Raw genomic sequence first — 19698 nt, 5'->3', positions numbered from 1 at the left:
GGATAAAACACCGGAAAGCCCAGCCCAAAAAATTAACGACCCGTCTTTACTTATTTGGAAAACCCCTAAAACGACCCGAGATATCCGACTTCAACTGCAAAAACTTTCCCAATCCAACAAAACCAACGCTACTTCACGTCTTTTATTTGCAAAAGTCCAAAAAAGCTTCGAAGCCAAAGATACCCTTTTGGCTAGCGCCCAGCAAAAAATCAGCTTATTGGAAGCACAACTGGAGGCAATACGGCCGGTTAAAAGGAGGAGGGTGGTTCCGGATCCAAACGAGCTTTTGGTTAACAAACAGAACATTATTGGATTGCAGGAAAATGATATAGAAAATTTGGAACCTTTAGCTGATGAAGAAGAGGTTAATGAACCGGAGAAGCGTGAAAACGATTGTATTTTTGTCCGTTGATAATTTTATATTTAAATCAGTTTATAAAAGTAGGCATTTCGTTGTTAGATTTTCAGGGTGCCGAACAGGGGGGTGCCGAACAGGGGGTACGCAACGTTATCTATAACAGTATTTACTTTTGATCAACGTTTTAAGTTTACAGGCGTTTGTTAGAATAAGTCTGCAATGTCGACTTTGTACCGAATGTTTTGAAGCCTTTGAAGACAAGGTGCGACAACCTAGAACTTGATTTTCAAAGCAAAAAGGATAACTCTGCAGAATATTGATACTTTTCGGCGTTTGGAAAATCTGCCTATTATAGAAATAATGGTAGAGTCACCTGCCTCTGCTCTGTCGTTTAACAATGTGGGTTCTTGCAGCGTTCCAAAGCTTGGTAACGGTTTTGGAAAAAACAAAGTTATGTATTTAATGCTTTCGCGAATATTAAAGTTTGCAAAGCCCCACGTATACGGAATTGCGGGAGGGCTTTTTCGCCCGGTTCCGTGGTATATAGTAGGCGCTCGGTTATACCGATTTGAAACCCGCAATTGGAATAATGTTAAGAGCAAAATCCTGGGAGGAGTAGAGTACACAAGAATCTCAACCTCCGAAGGAATTACATCTTGAAAACAACTTTGATTGTATTCTTGCATTGATGAAATAATTTTATTATTCTCATATCCTGGAAAATATCAAGCTATAAACAGCGACTTGCTAGAATCTCGGATGTTTCGGATGCCTCGGCTGTAGTGACGGCAAATACACCCACTTACACTGCCAGAATATAAATTCATCTTCTTTACCCTAATTTCACTTGCCATTTATTCCACTCATCATCAACTCGCATTCTTCTGGCTTCTCACCTGCCTACTAAAGGATTCTATCTATTTTCAATCATATTTTATCTTCTTCTGACAATGTTGGCCAGACTTGCCCTTCTACTCTTGCCTTTGCTGCCACTGGCAACCGCCGCCCCGGCCGACCACGTCGATCCAGTCGACGCCCGCCGTCAATACGAGTATGAATACTGGCTTGGCAAGGTGGATGACAAGGATGCGAAAAAGAAGAAACCTAAGCAGCGACTGCCGCCCGTCCAGGAGAACATCGAGGCCGGCGTTGGCAATGGCTACCCTCTCCAGCATTCCAAGAAAGTTCGCCAAGGAGGCAGTGGAGGGCGTCATAGCCAAGATCTTTGGGACGTGTACAATTCGCACCGCTATGGCGTAAGTGCTATCTTCGGGGGTGGAGAGAAGAATCTGCGGTGGTTCAACTTGTGCAAACTTGCTAACATTATTCTACCGGCTCCAGTCCTAAGGTGACACTTCAAGCGGCTAGAACAGCGACTAAACCCTTTATTCAAGCCCGGGTTGCCTTTCGATCATCAGTGTAAAACCCAGCAACCAACCTCGTTGCAACTACTTGGAAATATTTATCTCGCCAACCGGCCACGACCAAATCCTTCTTTGGTATAATGGATGTGAAAATTTCTAGCTGGTTGGGTTTACGTGGCTTTTATGTTTTACGGCTTGTTCTGAAATGTTTCTGGCCTCGTCAACTTGTTTTGTTCATTGGTTCTCTTTCTTCGTCTGGTTTCATTTTTCCTCTCCGTCTTATTTCGCCCCTTGTCTCGTTTCCACGTTCTCTATCTTCTTTTAGTTTTCGTTTTAGATATAGATTTGGAATTTGCAAAGCTCAGATTATAGAATTCAACAATTTGCTCGCGCCTGGAACCTTGAAATACTACCCCGACAAAGTAGACAATTTGGTATATATACTAGTGCTGTACTTGTGCGCACTGTTATAATATGTGTTCCGTCTGTCTTGAGTTCTCTACCCTACAAGTATTAGAGCAATTATTAAGCCTTTTTAGTAATCTTGGTACACTTGCTTAGCGTTGGCTTTGGATATTCAGTAGGGTGTAGCAATACTTCGACTGTCGTCTGTCTTTATACTCCCTTTTTCCTTTTCTTCATATCTGAATAATCTGAGCTGGTTAATACCGAAACCCTTTCTTTTGGGCTCTGTAGTAAGTTTGTTATTATAGTGCTTGTGAGGTGGCGATGTATGGCATGGTACCCCGCGAAAGCGGGCGTTATGCGGACCCTTCAAGTGAATCTTTTGCTTAACATGCAAAGCTGCTGTCTAGCGCTCTGATATCTACAGGGTATCGATTGTTTAGGTTTCTCTGGGCTTACTCGGCCGAGCAACCCGGAAAGGTCGGAACACGGGTGAACGCAAGCTGAGTGCCGTTGATTTACGATTGTGTAATTAGTGAACTAACAACAAGAAAAATCGCAGACCCTGGCTCGACAAACAAACCAGGGTGTTGCCAGCGCCCATGAAAGCCTTTGGCCAGTATGTGGTTTGAGTCATACAAGATGACACACCCTTCCAGCAATTACAAGCAATGGCCTCCCTCAATCTGTAGGTGGTAGACTGCACGCGTGACTGTCTAGATATAAATAGGTGTTCTTAACTTCAACATAATAAGCACTGTGTCTGTCATGAGAGCGACAAACCCACCTTCAAGACTGACCCTCATTTATGGGAAGATGTAAATAGTATAGTATTTGCAAAATCACACGAAAAAAGATGCCCTAAGGCAAATGTATTGTTTATGTCATTTATTACTGGGCATCCCGTCCTACATTCCTTCAAGATATTCTAAAGATACTACCGGCCATTAAACAGATCGGCAATATGCCCATTTCGATTAGCTGTCCAGCCTTTACCCTGGCGCTTTCGTACGCCATTTTGGCCATCCCAGCTGGCTTCTCCCACGACTGTGCGGCTATATCTCGTCGCAAACCCACTGCCGAGGGCCCTGATCCTCCCAACGATCATCAGGCCCCGTTTCGCCCTCCAGATGTTCCCAGATCCGATCCGCACATAATGCCTGCTTTTGCAAAGAGGGTTGTACCATAAATTGTAATGCTCGCAAGCCAAAGTACCGAAAGGCCAGTCCTGATGACCTTCTTAAAGAAAAGAAGCAGAAAGGAGGCATCAAAGAGCGTCGTGTGCTTAAACCTGCGGGGTTTCGTGGGAATCCGGCAGGAACGCATTTCATGCCAGGCATTGAGAATTGCCTGATAAAAGCCAACCCAGTCCTCGACCTCAAAAGAAGAACTTAAATATATCTCACTCTGTCGCAGATGAGCCCGAAATCTTGTATGATGCACCTGATTTTCTTGGAAAGAAAAGTGTAGACGACCCCAATCCTCAAATTATAAAGACCAGTTCGCAATAACCTCGTCCTGTCCAAACTAAGCCTGGTGCCCGACGAGACCCACCGCAGTGGTTTCCAGACAACAGGGTAGATAACCCCGGTCGAAGAAAGCAACGCTGTTATGAATGATCCTCACGATCCAAGAAAGACAGGAATCCAGGATCAAGATCAGCAGAATCATTGACAACTGGGTTATCTTGTGTAGCTATAGATATGTCCGGCCTTTTATCCAGTTTGTCAAGGACACCAGGCCGGCCCGTCTCGACAACTCAGAAGGGAATGCATGGTTGAACAAGATCGCAGGGTCTACAACAGCCAATTCACTCCCCAGTAACATCACCTTGCAGTAGCCCTTGTTGGGCATCTGCAGGCAAACTCTCGGATCTCAATGGGCTGGCCAAAAGCGGCCTTTCCCAGCATCAGCTCACTCCTCTCCACGAGCTACAGTGAGCCAAAATGATGATGCCAACAACCAACAGAGACATCCGCCTCGGCCTGCTAAAACGCAATACACTGCTATCTGGTCACATAATCATGACCGAGGTGCATTGTAATTCAAATTTGCCTACAACAATGAGGGGAAAGCCTCAGATCCGTCAAAACAGTCGCCAAACTATGGCAATCTCAGCCTCTCAGGCCAATTTAGCCAAAAGAGCTCCTATGCCATTGCACAGACCTCAACTACCGTAATAATCGCAAACTTCGGAATTGAATAACATACTACCACGTAGATAATCACATACGCAAGACACGCACAGCACCTCAGGCCTTCTCCCCAACAGGGCCTCCGTAGCGGCAAACGTCAACCTAGCAACCAATCTTTGTCACCTTGTGTCGTGTACCACTGCCAATGGTCTGGTGTGAGTCGAATGTCTCGACTATCCTCCATCTCTCTTTCCAATCGACACAAGACGGATCGGATGAGGAAAAAGGGAGCACAAGTAAACATTCTCCCTTTTGTGCCCGTCGCAGCCCACAGTCTGCCGACTCTGCCCAATGGTGTCTCAGCATGCTAACCAATAGCATTCGCATTTATGCCGAAAAAGGGCTGGCTAAATTCCTTGCTGCATTGCGAGCGGTTTATCTGCACCGACATGGTGGAACCTTGGCGCGGATATGGTGGGGTGGGTATGGATCAACAAGACTGTGATAGAGTGATGGTATGGATCGACGAAAGTTGTGCATTTAAATAGAATCTGGCTTGTGGATCACCAGGGTGACTGACTAACGTCTAGTTTATGCAGTTCAGGATAGGTACCCAAGGTGGGGATCAGCATTACCAAGACAACCCATGATTTTGAGGGTGTACTAGGAGGATTCTGTCAGTCATACGGCTGTGGTTCCCGCAAATTTCCTCCACTGCTAATACTCCGTGCAAAGACCTGGAAATTCAGTTTCTAGATTGGAAGACTGACTACCCACAAAGACTACTAGTCATGGAAATCTTGAGTCCTTGACCGTTCGAGGGTTGGCAATGGTCCCAAAAAACTACATCTCACCAACAAGGAACCACTTATTAGACCTGAGGATTCCAAACTCTTTCTTCCATTCACTGTTTTTTTCGTTTGCTACCATTATCTGTCAAAATCCTTGCTTTGTTTTGTCTCTTTTCCGTCTAGACATCGTACGATTCGTACCTGCAACTTTGCCAAGTCTGGCAAGCACCCCGAACCCTTCCCTCTCCTTTTACCGAGAGAATACCGACAACAGCAACACAAAGACAGCTTGTTTTTCTTCGACAATATGCGATTCCTCGATTGGTTTGCTGTTTTGGCCTTGGTTGCTTCTCAAGCAAACAACGTCATGGCCTCTAGCAGTAGCGACACGGACTCCGACTCGTCACCAGACAGGGGGTTGAGCAGGATGTGCTGCGTATACAAAATCCATCCTGGCGGGAATATATGGTCGACTAAAAAGGGCGAGCAAGCTTGGTTTCGTCGTCGATTCAGCAAATATGAGGTTATGGCATATGACAGGTGTAATCTTGAATGGGGGTTTTCAGGAAAGCCCCGGGGACTCACTTTCGAGTTTTTGTGGGATAAGGAAGCAGCGGCCGATGGAACTTGCTAGACCACGGGAAGAAGAGGCCTGTGAGAAGAATTAACACAGGCCCTAGCATCTTGACTATCAGTGTACACGAATGCTGTTGGCGCCCAATTATGCTGGCACATGAGTGCAGAATCCTTCTAGATAGACTCTCGATCAACAGCACGGCCCAACCACGCCACAAGGGCTTATTGAGTGCCGCGAAACATGTTGCGGCAAGCTATGTGTCTTGCATCGTTGGATGACGGGCTGGACGGTGCCGAAATAAAAGTACTAATGCAGCTGAGCGAGCCCATAATAGACGCAATCGCTATGTGCCAACCACGGCTTTAGCATTTAGAATCTTGGACAAAAGAAGATATTCCTCTTTGTCAGCTCACCGAGATGCGCGAGTTTCTGTCATGATGTATAAGACGGCCGGCTATAGTGGACAAGTTTTTTTTCCAGTTTGATGCAGGGTAAATCCATTCACAGCGCACTAAGACTCGTATAATCTGGACAAGTAATTTACTACGAGTTAAATCAAAGATAAACGAGGGTACTCGTTCTGATGCAGCGCGTATAGACCAGAATGCAACAACCAGCTTTCAGTATAAAGCGGCTTTTTACGGTGATGTGTTGATTGGATTGGTAAGGCCATGGCCAAAAGAGTTAGTATACCAACAGAATAGGTATATAGGTATAAAATTGATTAACGAAATAAGTAAAGGAATCATTACGTTACAGGTCCAAAAGGTCTATATATATAATTACAGGCTTTCTACCCATAACCATCTTACCACGGTGACGGGCGAAAAGAAAACCCCTTGTCATCGTACGGGCTTTCAGCTTTCACCAACCTAACTGTTCGCGGGGAGCTTCAAATACCTGGACTTTCTTTTTTTGCAAAAAGCTATCATCAAAGCCGCAAACACCCACAAGGCCCATACCATTGAACAACTGTGCAATGGGAGGGACTTTTACCGTTCCACTATAGTAGTCAGAATTGCGCATAAATAATATTCCGACACAATGCAGCATGGAAACGAGCCCTGGACTTCCCTGTATATCTCTTTGTGCATAAAAGTCCGGAGATATCCGTATTTAGCCTCACTCAGGGCCCGATATGCTATTTATATCTGCAATTAAAGTTTGCTGTCTGCAATTACTCGCGTCGTGCCAACTATTAGAGACAGCTCGCTATAGACACTGTTGGGGTTCGCTTCCATGACTAGATGACTCATTGAGAAATTGACCATCCGAGCAGTATAGAACCAAAGATTATTATTAGCCACTGTTCATCACTTGCACCTCGCCTTGCGAGTTTATCCCCGGCGTCAGCATGCAACCTCAAGGTCTCTTTTTCCGCTAGCTGCCGAGGCTTTGCAAGCAAGCAGCGTCGCAGCCATACTTTCTTGGCGCAAATACAATATTATGGCAGGTGGGTGGAGATAAAAAGGAATGCGGAAGCTCTTGTTGAATGTCAAGGCATGCTTTATAAAGTCAAAGAAAAAACATCCTTGGGTTGCGGCTTAACATGGATCGACAAACCTCCACAGATGTCAGCCGCGTAAGTTGTCGGCTCCCCCAAAAAGGCAAATGCACAAGATGCCAGGTCTTGAGTGCATTTATGGGACGACTGTTGTGGAGGAGCATCCATTAGCACCAATATAAGCAGATAAACCCCTGACCACTATAGACATCGCCTAACAAGATAACCTGGAGTCCACTAGCGTCTTGGTGTACTACAAACAGATATGTTATAAGGTTATTTTGTGGGGGAGACGTTTCGCGGTCTCATAACATCTCGTAATATTATAACAATGTCCTACTAAACACCGCAATATTGCGCAATCGAGAGGCCCGGGCTACAGCAGCAGAGCGGCTGTTCGCAACCCTATTCCCTCCAGGCGGAGAAAATAAGCCATGTCTGGCTCATGGATTTGGGGACGTGCACAGATCTACGGAGCCATACCGAAGACCGCAGGCCCTTGGTTCAAGTTTGGATGTTTCTCACAATCTCAACGCAAAATCAAATCCCTCAATCGTTGAATAGATGAATGTGGCTAACTTTGCAGACCTTTGCAGATCCTGCCGTGCCGCAGACAATCTCCAATATTACTGTAGAAAAGTAGACATCTTGCCGCCCGCCGCAAAAAAAATGGGATAATTTTGGCAGGCTACCTCAAGGATGATTAATTTTAGGTCGGAAGTTCTCCGTAGAAGCTATAATTGTATTAATTGAGTCGCCACTAACTTATACCTTTTTATAGAACATCCATGAGCCTATAGCACAAGATTTCGAGTCAGCTTGCTCACTATAAACGGAAACTATTATCCAAACTTCCTATTTGTTTGAATACCTTACCTGAACTCAATTCATTGGGGCTTATTCATGGTCAGAATGACATCCTCTATTTCTGTAATATTCCGAGATGCTGAGAAAACAAAAACACGGAATGTACTCAGTATTCTTTTATAAAAGTCTTTGATATACTGTTTTGGTTACTGTTTTTTTTATGCCGTATTTTAAGCTTATGCAGTTCAAAAGCAAGAATGCTCTGGCATTACAACAGACCGCGTTCATTCCCTTTCGTCGACCTTCTTTTGCAAAATAATAGTATTGTAAGCTTACATTAGTAGAGAACTATGTATACAGCCGAAGCTGCGCCAGCACCCTCATGCAAATTTAGACTTCACCATCACGATAGGAACAGGACTCCGACGGCAATGTGACCATGGATAGAAAATAAGCTTCTGGCGGAAGCCGGCTGCTGAAGTGAATGCAATTGGAGTCGCCCTTGATTGGTTGCCGCTCGTATATAGCAGTTGTGAAAGGGGAGAGCTCATTGACTTGGATCCATCGCCACGGGTATAGGTCCCCTGGGTTACGTCCAAAGAAATTGTAGTCCAAGTTATGTTTTTCTGAATTGCTCACAAATCATTGACCGCCCAACATTGTTGATGAAGAGAGACTGAAGAGCCTCGCAAGCGTCACAGGTTGGTTGGGAAGAGGTGGAGGGGTCTAATCTGCCAGCTGCCTCCGTCATCAACGCCCGTGGCAGCTATCGTGTGATACTTGACAAAATGGGAGTGGCGCTGCGTTTGTTAGAATATTGTTTGGATTATCATCCCGTCAGTCTGCTTTTGTTCACGTTGAGGCCTGTGAACTGCTATTGGTTCACAACCAATACTTGTTACAGTAACCAACTGTTGACGGTTGGTTCGTAGCTTTCGGTTGTAAAGTGTGGTTAATATCTCATGTTTGATATATCATCGTTCGTTCGGAGAAAGACGCATCGCGGCGTCACCGAGAGTATCCGGTGGGCGGGCAGAGGCCATATGATTTCTAATTATTATATACGAGGCTAAACTTGGTCAAAATGCGTGCCAAACCTTGTATTCGTTATGTAAATGACTGGCTTAATACGATTTGCTTTGAATTAGTGGGTAGATCTTATATTGCTGGGCGGTATTCCATGGCAAAAGTCTAATTAAAGCGACAACTGATTAAATATATCCGTTGTTTGAAACAAATCCATTGCCTATACGGGATGCTCCCGGAATAAGAGATTGAAGAAAACACCACCACAACCTACTCACATACCTATATAAAAGCCCCGTTACCTTCTTCCTCTCGCTTTATCTGACAATACTCTTCCCACCGGCATCCCTTTCCTTCTTTCGTTCTTTCGTTCTTTCGTTCTTTAATCGTTACACTCTTTGTTTGTATTTCTTAAGTATTGCTTTTCTTTTCATCACACTCATTTTGCAAAGTGCCATACTATCAAAAAATGCGCACGTTCTCTCTTTTACATATTTTAAGCTTTTCTTCACTGCTGCTCAATGGCGCCTCCGCTCTAGGCCCGTCCGGCAGCGGACACTCGGGTGTTGGGGGCCAAAGCTCGAATCCAGGGAGCCCCCGGGGCGCTGCAGCAGGGGCCCAGGCTGCCAAGCATGGCGGCTCCCAGGCTCAGAATGGAAGGCCCAAGGTCGGCAAAGAGTTGTATCACGGCAGCAGAAGCAGTCCAAGCGCTGTCGAAAAGGCAGGTGGCCTCAAAGTGCAAGGGAAGCCCCAGCCTGGGGCGCCGCTGATGACGTATGAACAGCACGTCCACACCTCGCGTCACCACATCCTCAAGGGAGAATTCAAAACCGAGTTCATATCGCTCGAGGGCGACGAAACGATTGCCGAGACCATGTTGACCAAGTACTACCCTTCGTACCTGCCGACGTATATCTACTACGTCGACACGACGGGAATAGAAGGCCAGTTTGAGAATGTTGAGTGGTTATATAAACTCGACAAGAAAAAGCATCCATATGGGGAAGGGGAGGACGAGTGGATAACGAGAAAGGACATTCCTTGGTCGGCAATCATAGGGTGGTATACTGTGGGCGGCGACGACAAGACCAAGTGGTGGCACGACAATCCGACCCGTTTTGGCCCAAAGCCACCCATGAAAGCTCGGTTCCCATGAGCTCTCGCGCACGGGGTAGAACTTATAGCAGTCAGTGGGAACAGTGCTGCTACATTTGGGGCTGATGCAAGCAGAGCCTCACAGAGGTGTCTTTCTCAAGTCCTGGTTGAGGTTCCCATTCATGTTGATAGATTTGTTTCTTTACTTTTGTTATATAGACTTAGATGGCTTCTGCGTTAGCTGGAGAAAAAGCACGAATGAAGCGTAATTTTCATCCACTGCATAGCAATTCATTGAAAGTGTTTTTTTTCGCAGTCAACAACTTAGCTGGTTTGATTTGTCTATCATCGAAGCCAATGTCATCTTCTGAACCAATGATGGAATTGGCAGACAGACACAAAAGACCACTCACGTATGGGCGCAAGTTCTAAACGGTAGCCGCTAATGTGTGCTTACTATGGAGAGGGCATTGCCAGCCCATAAATGCAATCATGTCAAGTTCCGCCGGAATGACCGGGTCGAGGGATGGATATGTTTGCTGAATAATACTGCAAATCTGATCAGGATGTGAGAACCAAGGTTCCGCGCAACTTTCGCGTTTAAAGCCGAAAAAGCGGATTGTGTGCTGTTCGTGCCAAACCTTGGGATAGCCATGTAAGATATATGCTAAAGTCCGGCGGAACTTTTACCTGCCTGACGATGAAAACCACCGGATTTTGGTATAAATAGAAGTAGTTCCGTTCAGCAGGCATAACGGTGTACCCAGCATGTGACCAGGTTCCAAATTATATTGATAATCCAAAAGGTGTAATAGTAGTATCACCTCATCCAACTGAAGGTTGAGAGCATTATCGCGAACGTGTCCTCCCAATCCGGTATTCACGTCTACGGCGAGGGAACGCCAAATGGGATCAAAATCTCGGTTGTTTTGGAGGAACCTGGCCTATCTTACAAGGTAATTACCTCACCAAGATACAAAACTCAAGCTTTTACATCATTCTCACGTCAACGTACGACAAAGATCACCGCGTCTCATATTCCTGCGGCTCCAAAGAGCACTGAAATACGAAGACCTGTATATGCTTTAGTACACACGTTGACGCCATCTCAAGGACATTCCTCACCAACGCTAAAGAGATAGCTTATATCGCAGATAGGCGGGATCGGCCCCATGTTTGGGCAGCGCCAACCACTTCACTCGTGCGTTTTGCTAGAACCTCCCTTCCGTTGTTCCTGTCTCCTTGTCAACCCGCCGTCTTTTGATCCCGTGGCTAGCTGCTAGGCCTTGCCTCGAAAAACGCATCGGTGTGCCATCGCCCGACACATCAACGAGTGCCGGTGCCTGTGCCGTGACCTGGATCAGCACCTGACCCAAGATTCCGGGCGACTTTGTGTAAACTTCTTGATCGCCAGAACACAAGGGATTGATTGAATTGTTCTATCGTATGGGTGGAATAGTTACACCAATATTTACTTACAACTATGCTACTCCTCCCGCAGAAATCTGACTCCATTCGAGTGTCGTATACAGCACGCTCTTGTGCAGTGTTGGCGTCGTCATTTCGTTCCTGTAGCACCAAGCCAACCCTCCTATCGTATTACCAGCTTCGTTACACTACCTGACTTGGACCACTTGGTTGAGTACACATTTGAGAACTCCATTATAAGGGTACACATGAAAGAATAGATAATTTCCCAAATATCTTGTGATATGGACATGCCCCCTTGACCTTGGTGTTAAACAACGAACAGTCAAGTCTTTGAGCTGCAATAGATCCCTGGCACCAAGTCACTCGTGTAGCTAACTACCTACCCAGATCCCCCACCCAGCTCCAACTCTATGTCTTTAAACGCCTTCTGTAAGCGAGGGAGAAAAGCCCTATAGAAATCAGGTCGGTTTGGATAAATCCAATGCGGTCCTCCCCCCCAATCGGTGACCTCCAGCATCATACCGGCTATCATTTCGCAAGCCGTTTCTCCCCTGTCTAGATCCCGCGCCTTTAGGTCCGCCCCACTCCGCACGAGGGCACGCAGCGAGTCCCTGATCTGCGACTCCAAAGCTTCGGTCCCACAGTCGAGTTCAGGCAGGTCGGTTGCGCCAGAGTAAAAGTGACGTCTCCAATAGTTGGACGTAGCCAGCAGATGAAGGGGTGTCTGGCCATGTTTGTTAACGCAGTTGACGTCGATGACACGGCCGGTGGCCAGGAGTGCCTTGATGACGTCGGCGTTCCAAAGATCAGCGGCCCTATGCAGCGGCGTGTCTCCATTATAGTCCCGGGCCGTGACGTCGAGGCCCTCCCCAGCCTTGAGGAAAAGCTCGACCTCGGCCTTACCCAGATGGGAGGCTATGTGTAGCACGTTCTCGCCGCGCTTATTTCTGCGCCCGAGGAGGTCGCTGATGCCCATACTGGGGTCGAGAAGCCACCGCAAATATTTCATGTCTTTGGCCTGTGCGGCCCGTTCGGCTCCCCACTTGGCCGGGTTACAATAATGCGCCGCCATTGACCTGGCCGCTAGTAGAAAGACCGTTTCGCCGTGGACATCTACTGCACCCGCAGCCTCCCGCCCATGGGGAGCGCACGCAAGGACTTCAAGGACGTCCAAAATCCCACAATCATGTCTTTGCAATGCTTCCGTGCGCGCTTCGCTCCGAGTATTACGCGACATACCACTTCTCAACCGTTCAGTTGTCCGCAATGCCTCGTGCAGCGCGTTCCTCTGGTCGATACCTCGCTTGCGCACATCAGCACCGTACTTGAGCAGAAGGCGAATCTCTTGGATCCTCTCGCGTGGTTTATTCGAGACCTTTCCGGCAACTAAGCATATTGCGGGCGGGAATCCGGCATTTGGGTCAGCGCCGTTTTGCAGCAGAAATTCCGCCATCTCATTGGAGTCTTGGAAGGATTGTTAAGCCCCATTTTGGGTGTATAAAATGGTTAGCAAACAAATGTCATACAACTGCTCGCTCTAGAAAAGCCACGAGATGCGATAGGGAACAGCAGACACTTGAAAGAGAAACTCACGAAGAGGTTCATAACCTATGGTTGTAGATAGTGGAGTGAGCTTTTTTGCGAGTGGGTTATAGCCGCAGTGATCAATATCTGCACCGCTGTCAATCAAAGCTTTGACAATGGAAATTAAACCCTCGCGGACTGCGATGTGAAGAGGCGAAAGGCCCTCAGTATCATAGTCAGAAGCCTTGAAAACACGTAGGTGATAAACGGCTCTAGGCAAACGTCGAAACGGCTTTGTCCTGGCCTGGACCAGTTGCCTGGCGAGATGCTCGATGCCCGCGTAGCATGCCAGGCCTAGGAGCCCCGTTGGACCTTCATAACGTTGGACTAAGCCGACAAAGTACCCATCGCTTCTCAAAGGAACGCGGAGCTCTTTGGAATGCTCATTTGCAAGGATCTTTGAATGCTTGTTCAAGAAATCTGGTCCAAAGGCGTTGCCCGCCTCTCTCGTATGCCTAAACCAGTTTCCCAAGGCGTACATTAGGAAATCGTCAGAAATAGAATCCGTTTCTGCTAGTGACATTGAAAGCCGTGAATCATGATGCTTCTCGATATAGCCGAGGCATTCAGAGGCGAGCACTGCATTCTCTCTCGTAGGTTCGAACGGTGCCAGCCATGTGGAGACTGTTTTGGATTGTACGGTCCGAGTGAGGAAGTCTCTGACACTTTGGTGAACAAAGGTGATTTTGAGATACTTGATTTTATAAGACTCGATTGCATAAATAGACACCCTTTCATCAATAGGCTGGCTCTGTTCAATCGACAAAAGGTGCCCGCAATAGGCGACAAAGCCTCTGGCAGCCTCTAGGGGGTCCAGCGTCTCGCCCCCCTGACAGGCGTCGATCAGGACCCCAACCACGTGACCTAAAGTAAGCGTACCCCGGAGGAATGTACACCACCTGAGCAACCGCTCGGCGACATCCCGGCGGCTCTCGTCGATCTGGTTAAGCATCCTTGCGTACATGTCGTCGAGCCCCTTGGGCATTCCGCGCAGGACGTCCTCCACCTCACTCGGTTCCTTTGTCTGGAGCTCCTTGATGGCGAAGCTGATCCACAAATAGGTCCCGTCGCACTTTTCCCGGATCGTCTTTTCCACCTTCTGCAAGAGCGTTGGCGGAAACCTGCCATTCGAGGTCTTGGTCAGCTCCGCCATTTGCGATGCAATGTACAGCTCAAGGCCCGCGTTGATTTCGTCCTTGGAGTCTGGATCTAGGCAGATCCTGGGTGAGTTTCCCATTGAGTTCGAGAGACAGGTGGGATACTCGCGGCTGACAACAATGAGACCCAAGCGAGGCGCAATGATGGGCAACTCTTTGATCTTGATCGTTAAAACTTCCAGCCACTCTTTGTCGCATTCGTCGAGGCCATCCAAGATGCAAGACACGTTTCCCAAAGAGTTCTCATGGACCATGGCGATGAACATCCTCCAAAGTGTCTCAAAAGAGCTTTGGTTTGATTCGAAAATGCTGGTGCCGCGCGCCTTGAAGTCGGGCAAGATGTGCTTGTAAAGAGCCCCGTTGCTGTGAAGGAGTTGGCTGATGAGGCCCCTTATGAGGGATATACCACTGCTTCGTTGACTGCTGTTGCAAAAGAAATAGATTGTCGTGGATTGCTGCGATTTTTCGTGGTCCGAGGTGGACATGTCCTCGATGTGTCTGGTCAAATGTATTGACAGCATCGTCTTTCCCAGACCAGGACCCCCCGAGATCCAAAGAATCCCCCGCTTGCGTTCCCATTCGATGAACTCGGACTTGTTGACAATCCAATCGCACGTGCCCTCTACAATCTGACCTTTGCTGGTGAGCAAACCGGCTCGGTCGTCCTTGGGGTTGGTCACCTCTGGGACCGTACAGAAGAGGGCCTTCAGACATTTTTCCTCATCGGTGCCGTTATTCATCACATCGCTTGGACATGATATCTCTCTTGGTTACGATGGACCGTGTCGAGTTTGTCCTGTGTTCTTTTTGAACTGCAAGGTGGTGGAGCTCTTGGTCAGGAAATTTCCAAGCACACTGGGGAGGTGCATACCCCTCCATAGGGCACAGCAAAAGCTCACCTGAGCAATTGGAGCTGGATCTGCAAGGGACCTAGCTCTTCCGCGAAAGCCGAGAACTTCTTGCGAATGTCGTCTTCCTTCTTTTCGCCGCAAACCGCGCTCCAAGTCTTTTTGACCAGACTGTCTAGCTCGGTCTGGAGCTCTGCAAGATCGCCGGCGATTCGATCTAGCTTTTCCAGACACCTCTCCAAAATCTTGCAAACCTCGGCAGTCCGCAGAAAGTCTTCCTTCTGTACGGCCCTGGTGATCTCGTTGAAGGCCTCGATTTGACCCTGCCAGTCGCTGAGCTCCTGCGGCACGTCTTTTGTCCTTTCTCGGACCTCCTTGATGATACCGGCGAGCTTGATGCCGACCTGCGCGACGCCGGTGACGATGGCGATGGGGTCCATAGTTTTGCTGGGAATGGCCGGAAACGAGGGGCAAAGTGCGAAAGAGGACCAAATTACCCAGGTGGCGTCAGCGACACTAGGAATTGGGGTGGGCGGTGTCATCGCTCTTTGTATTGCTTTTCTGTCCGAGCGTATCCACCCACGCCTGCCCTTGGAAATGGTCAGTTGGTCAGGCAGGCAGCAAAGTGTAAAAGCTAACGCACACCAACGTACACGTGCAGGCTGATTAATTGGGTAGGCAAGCCATATGTTGGAATGGGTGGTGCTTTTTTTTTTTTTTAAAAAAAAAAAAAAAAAAAAAAAAAAAAAAAAAAAGAAACGTGGCAGCGCTTTTATCGTGCTCCTAGCGCTAACTAAATTTTGGTCATTATGTGACACCAAGATTTGACTAATTATCTAATGCAACAAAAGCCGTATTGTTCAGTTTGACTTTTCCCGTCTGGGGTCCCTTACTGCTGAGCAAATCAGAGTACAAGGCTTGACATGCACAACAGGTAGCTCGCTTCAGAAGGTCAGGACCATCCGCGGCCCCTCTAAAACAAAAACTCTCAAAGTCAACAGTTATGAGATAGCAAAGATTTTTTTTGATCAGCAAGAAACCGAGAGGAACTGTTGTGCACAGTCCTTGGGGCAAGACGTCTGCAGTGGCTTGCCTGGGACCCTCAGACATGCTGTGCGGCTCGCAACCTTCCCTTGAGAAGTGACGGAGACCCGCGGGGTCATGTGATCCTACGGCTGAACACATGTGTTTCAGTGTTAGACATTAAATCAACGGCTGTACGACCTCAACTTGATGGATTTACGAGACAGGTCGACCCATACTCGTACCAAGTTGCAACGGCGTTGAAGTCGACTATTTTACTGATTTTACTGGATCACTTCCGCGATGGGAGTTTTGCAACATTCTAAGCTACTTGGTTTTTCAGCGGCCACATCCCGTCATTATCTATGCTGCCCAGGAACGACATCGACCTCCCCGCGATCGGCCTCCATGACATCGACCGTGATACCACCCGTAGTCTTGGGACCCTGGTACCCATGCCTCGCTCCAAACACCCACCAAAGGCCCGCCAGGATCGTCGTTCCGCCCCAGATCAAACTAGCATAATTCATGCTCTTCTCATCGACGGGCAGCGAGAACGGGAAGCAGTAAATGACAAACCAGACCACCATGTACGCGCACGCCACCCCGTTCAGCGCAAACCCAACCCACCCCTTGAGCTTGAACACCCCGTACTGAATGTTCCGCCTCCCCGTCACGAGGTTCGGCAGGATGGCGGCCAGGTACGAGCTGCTGGACATGAGGATGAAGCAGCCGACAAAGGCGTTGAAGGCGGTCGTGCTGCCGACGTACAGCACCCCGAGGAGCGTGACCAGCACGCCCGAGGTCAGCGTCGCGTTGACCGGCACGTCGAGCCGCCGGTTGACGCGGCCCAGAAAAGCCGGCAAGGGGGCGGCGCCGTCGCGGGCCAGCGCCCACAGCGTCCGGCCCGTCGTGATGTGCAGGCCGACCACGTTGAGCGAGATGCAGGCCATGATGAGGGCCAGCAGGCCCGTGGCGGCGGCGGCGGACCCCGTGGCCTGGTGGTAGATGGCGGCGATGGGGTAGTAGTAGTAGTAGTAGTATTAGTTAACGCCGGGCTCGGCCCGGCTTGTTAGCCGGCCGTTAGCAACCTCCCGAGGGGTATCTCGGCGCGCGTTCTATCTTCTTTATTTACACAGGGGGAAAACAAGGAGGGCAGAGGCGGATCGTGCCTGACCGGGTTCGGGCCCGGTCCTGCTTAGGGGGTTAGTTCACTGACGCGACCCCGTGCCTAAGGTGCACGGAGGGTTCGTCTGACGGCTTGTGCCGTGAAGTGTGGGTGAAAAGGCAGTAAGTCTATTCCTCGTCAGAGTTCGAGTCGTTTACGATCGGTGTCCCTAGGCGTAAAGTGCGTTCGTGGCGCGCGGGGCGCTGGCGGGCCGCTCTGGGGCGGGCGCTGAAGTAGTTGGTGGCTATCGAAAACGCCTCAAAGCTTTTCGGTTGCCCGAAGCTTGTCTGGAAGAATTTCCAGCGTTGGGCGCGATTTGGCGGCCCGGCCGGCCGGTCGTTATTAGGCCACGGCCAGTTTCTCCACACCGCCCGCGAATAGCGGCAGTGCACCGGGTGCTCAGGGGAGGTCCGCTTCCAGCACCAGGCACACGAGGTGTTTGCATCCTGGTGGTTGAAACGGTTATGGTAGGCCTTGAAATCGCCGTGGCCGGTCCTCATGGCCAAATAATGGCCCAGTAGGGGTCTTGGCAAACGCAGTTCCTCGGGCTCCTTTCTCGGTGTGTATTGGAATTTCCATTCCCTATATGCGGGGGACCGTTCACAGAGTTCTTTACGCCACCAGTCCTTCTCTATATTCGAAAGAATGGCTCTGAGGACCGTGCCGGCACCGCTATACGTGGTTTGCTGAGCCCTCGGGTCTGGGTCCGGCGGTCCGGCGGAGCCGGCCTTGGCCAGCTCGTCAGCCCGGTCGTTTCCCGGGATTCCCTGGTGCCCAGGGCACCAACGGACCCGAACCTCGGTACCTTGTTTTCGGAGTAGATCGTCAAGGTCATGGAACTCCAGAAAGGCCCATTGGGACGAACGCGGCGCGTCGCCTCTAAGACCCCAAATAACCGAGGTGCTGTCCACACAAATCCAGATCCGGGCGCCTGGCTGGGCCTTGGCTGCCGCCTGTAGCCCTTTTAGGGCGCCAATCGCCTCGGCGTCGAAAACGTGGCTTTCCGGCGTAATAGATGCGGAGCCTGCGGCAAATTCCAGGCCCGCCCTAAAAGCGGCCCATCCGTACCCTATTTGGACGCAGTTGTTTTCGTGTTTTTCCGAACCATCCGTATATACCACGATATCGTCAGGTGATACCATGTCCAGCCATTCGATAAAGCGGCGGGCCGCTTCCTCTTTCGGGACTCCTCCGGTGGGGTCAGTGCGAGAATCCGGGGCATTGCGAGGTGCGCGCAACTCTAGTCTCCGGATCCGCGGGAGAAGTTGTGCAGCCGTTTGCAGGGTCGTGGCCGAATGGCCCGAGTTGCGGGCACGAGGTGTTTCACGCAGGCGGCTGACAAGGGGGTGCCCCTTGTCCGCGAGCCTTAGTCGGGCGCCGTATTTCAGGCGGGTGTAGGCCAGCGCGACGCGGGCCGAGGGTAGTCCTGCGTCCCTGAGAACAGTGGACGAGGGGGTGGTTTTATACGCCGGGAGGATTGCCCGTGCCGCTAAAACCAGCGGTTTGTTCAGTGCTTTGAGGAGTCCTCTTTGCTTGTGCGCTGGGTTGTACCATGCCTCGGCTGCGTAGGTGGCCGAGGAACCCACGCATGCCACCGCTGCCTTGCGAAGTGCAGCCGCAGGCGGTCCGTATCTTACTGCCCCAAAGCTCTTGAGGTGGGCAGCGACCGCCATTGCTTTGGCAGCCCTTTCGGCCACGTGGCGGCGCCCGTCTAGCCGTCGGCTGAACCAAAAACCAAGCCAACGCATGCCCGGGTAGCGCTCGGCCCCGGAGGCGCTTTGTCCGCGTCGACCGCCCGGTAGTTGGACCGGGGTAACCGTTCTACCATTAATCCGGATTTCCGGGTTGCGACCGTGCCTTTTCTTAGTAATATGGATCAACTCTGTCTTTTCCGCTGCAAAATGGATCTTCTCTTCCGCCGCAATTTCGTGCATATCCCGGAGTTTATCTTCCAGCCAACGTACGTTTTCCTCCAACGAGGGTGACGATTTCCATGTAAGCACGTCGTCTGCGTATGCCAACCGCCACTTCGTACCGTTTTTGACGAGATACGCCAAATATAGCATATATAGGATCGGGGAAAGGGGAGACCCTTGCGGGGTGCCGCACCCAAGCCGCCTAAAGCCCGTGGTCGTACCCTCCAGCCGGACTCGGGCCTGGCGGCCGCTTAAAAAGTTAATCACGAACCTGAGGAGCATTTTACTAAACCCGAGGCTCCGCATTTTCCGTATTAATCGCCTATGGAGGAGGGCGTCGAAGGCGCCTTGGACGTCGCATGCGACAAGGGTGACTTCCTCCCCGCGAGCTAGAGCCTGCTCGATATCGTGGGCGAGGGCACAAACCAGATCCGTCGCCGATCGTTTGGGTAGGGCACCGCCGTGGGTGCAGCTAAGGAGCCCGTTGTCGTGTATGGCCCAAGCTATCC

General features: G+C 49.6%; 2 protein-coding genes across 2 annotated transcripts; both read right to left on the bottom strand.

The window, feature by feature from the left end:
- Window positions 1-11591: 11591 nt before the first annotated feature.
- MGG_09048 (NACHT and Ankyrin domain-containing protein) lies at window positions 11592-15573 on the bottom strand. The gene is made up of 3 exons (XM_003721249.1): window positions 15134-15573; window positions 13087-15046; window positions 11592-12957 (listed from the first exon to the last, which is right to left on the bottom strand). The coding sequence occupies exons 2-3, from the start codon at window positions 14972-14974 to the stop codon at window positions 11873-11875; spliced, it is 2973 nt and encodes a 990-aa protein (XP_003721297.1). The 5' UTR covers window positions 14975-15046; window positions 15134-15573; the 3' UTR covers window positions 11592-11872.
- A 799-nt stretch (window positions 15574-16372) lies between these two features.
- Window positions 16373-17058, bottom strand: MGG_09049 (uncharacterized protein; the record flags this gene model as incomplete). Its single annotated transcript, XM_003721248.1, has 1 exon — window positions 16373-17058. The coding sequence occupies one exon, from the start codon at window positions 17056-17058 to the stop codon at window positions 16465-16467; it is 594 nt and encodes a 197-aa protein (XP_003721296.1). The 3' UTR covers window positions 16373-16464.
- Between the last annotated feature and the right edge of the window lie 2640 nt (window positions 17059-19698).

This window comes from Pyricularia oryzae, chromosome 7, assembly GCF_000002495.2.
Source record: "Pyricularia oryzae 70-15 chromosome 7, whole genome shotgun sequence".
NCBI classification, from domain to species: Eukaryota; Fungi; Ascomycota; class Sordariomycetes; order Magnaporthales; family Pyriculariaceae; genus Pyricularia; species Pyricularia oryzae.
This window is presented reverse-complemented; position numbering and strand designations above follow the sequence as displayed.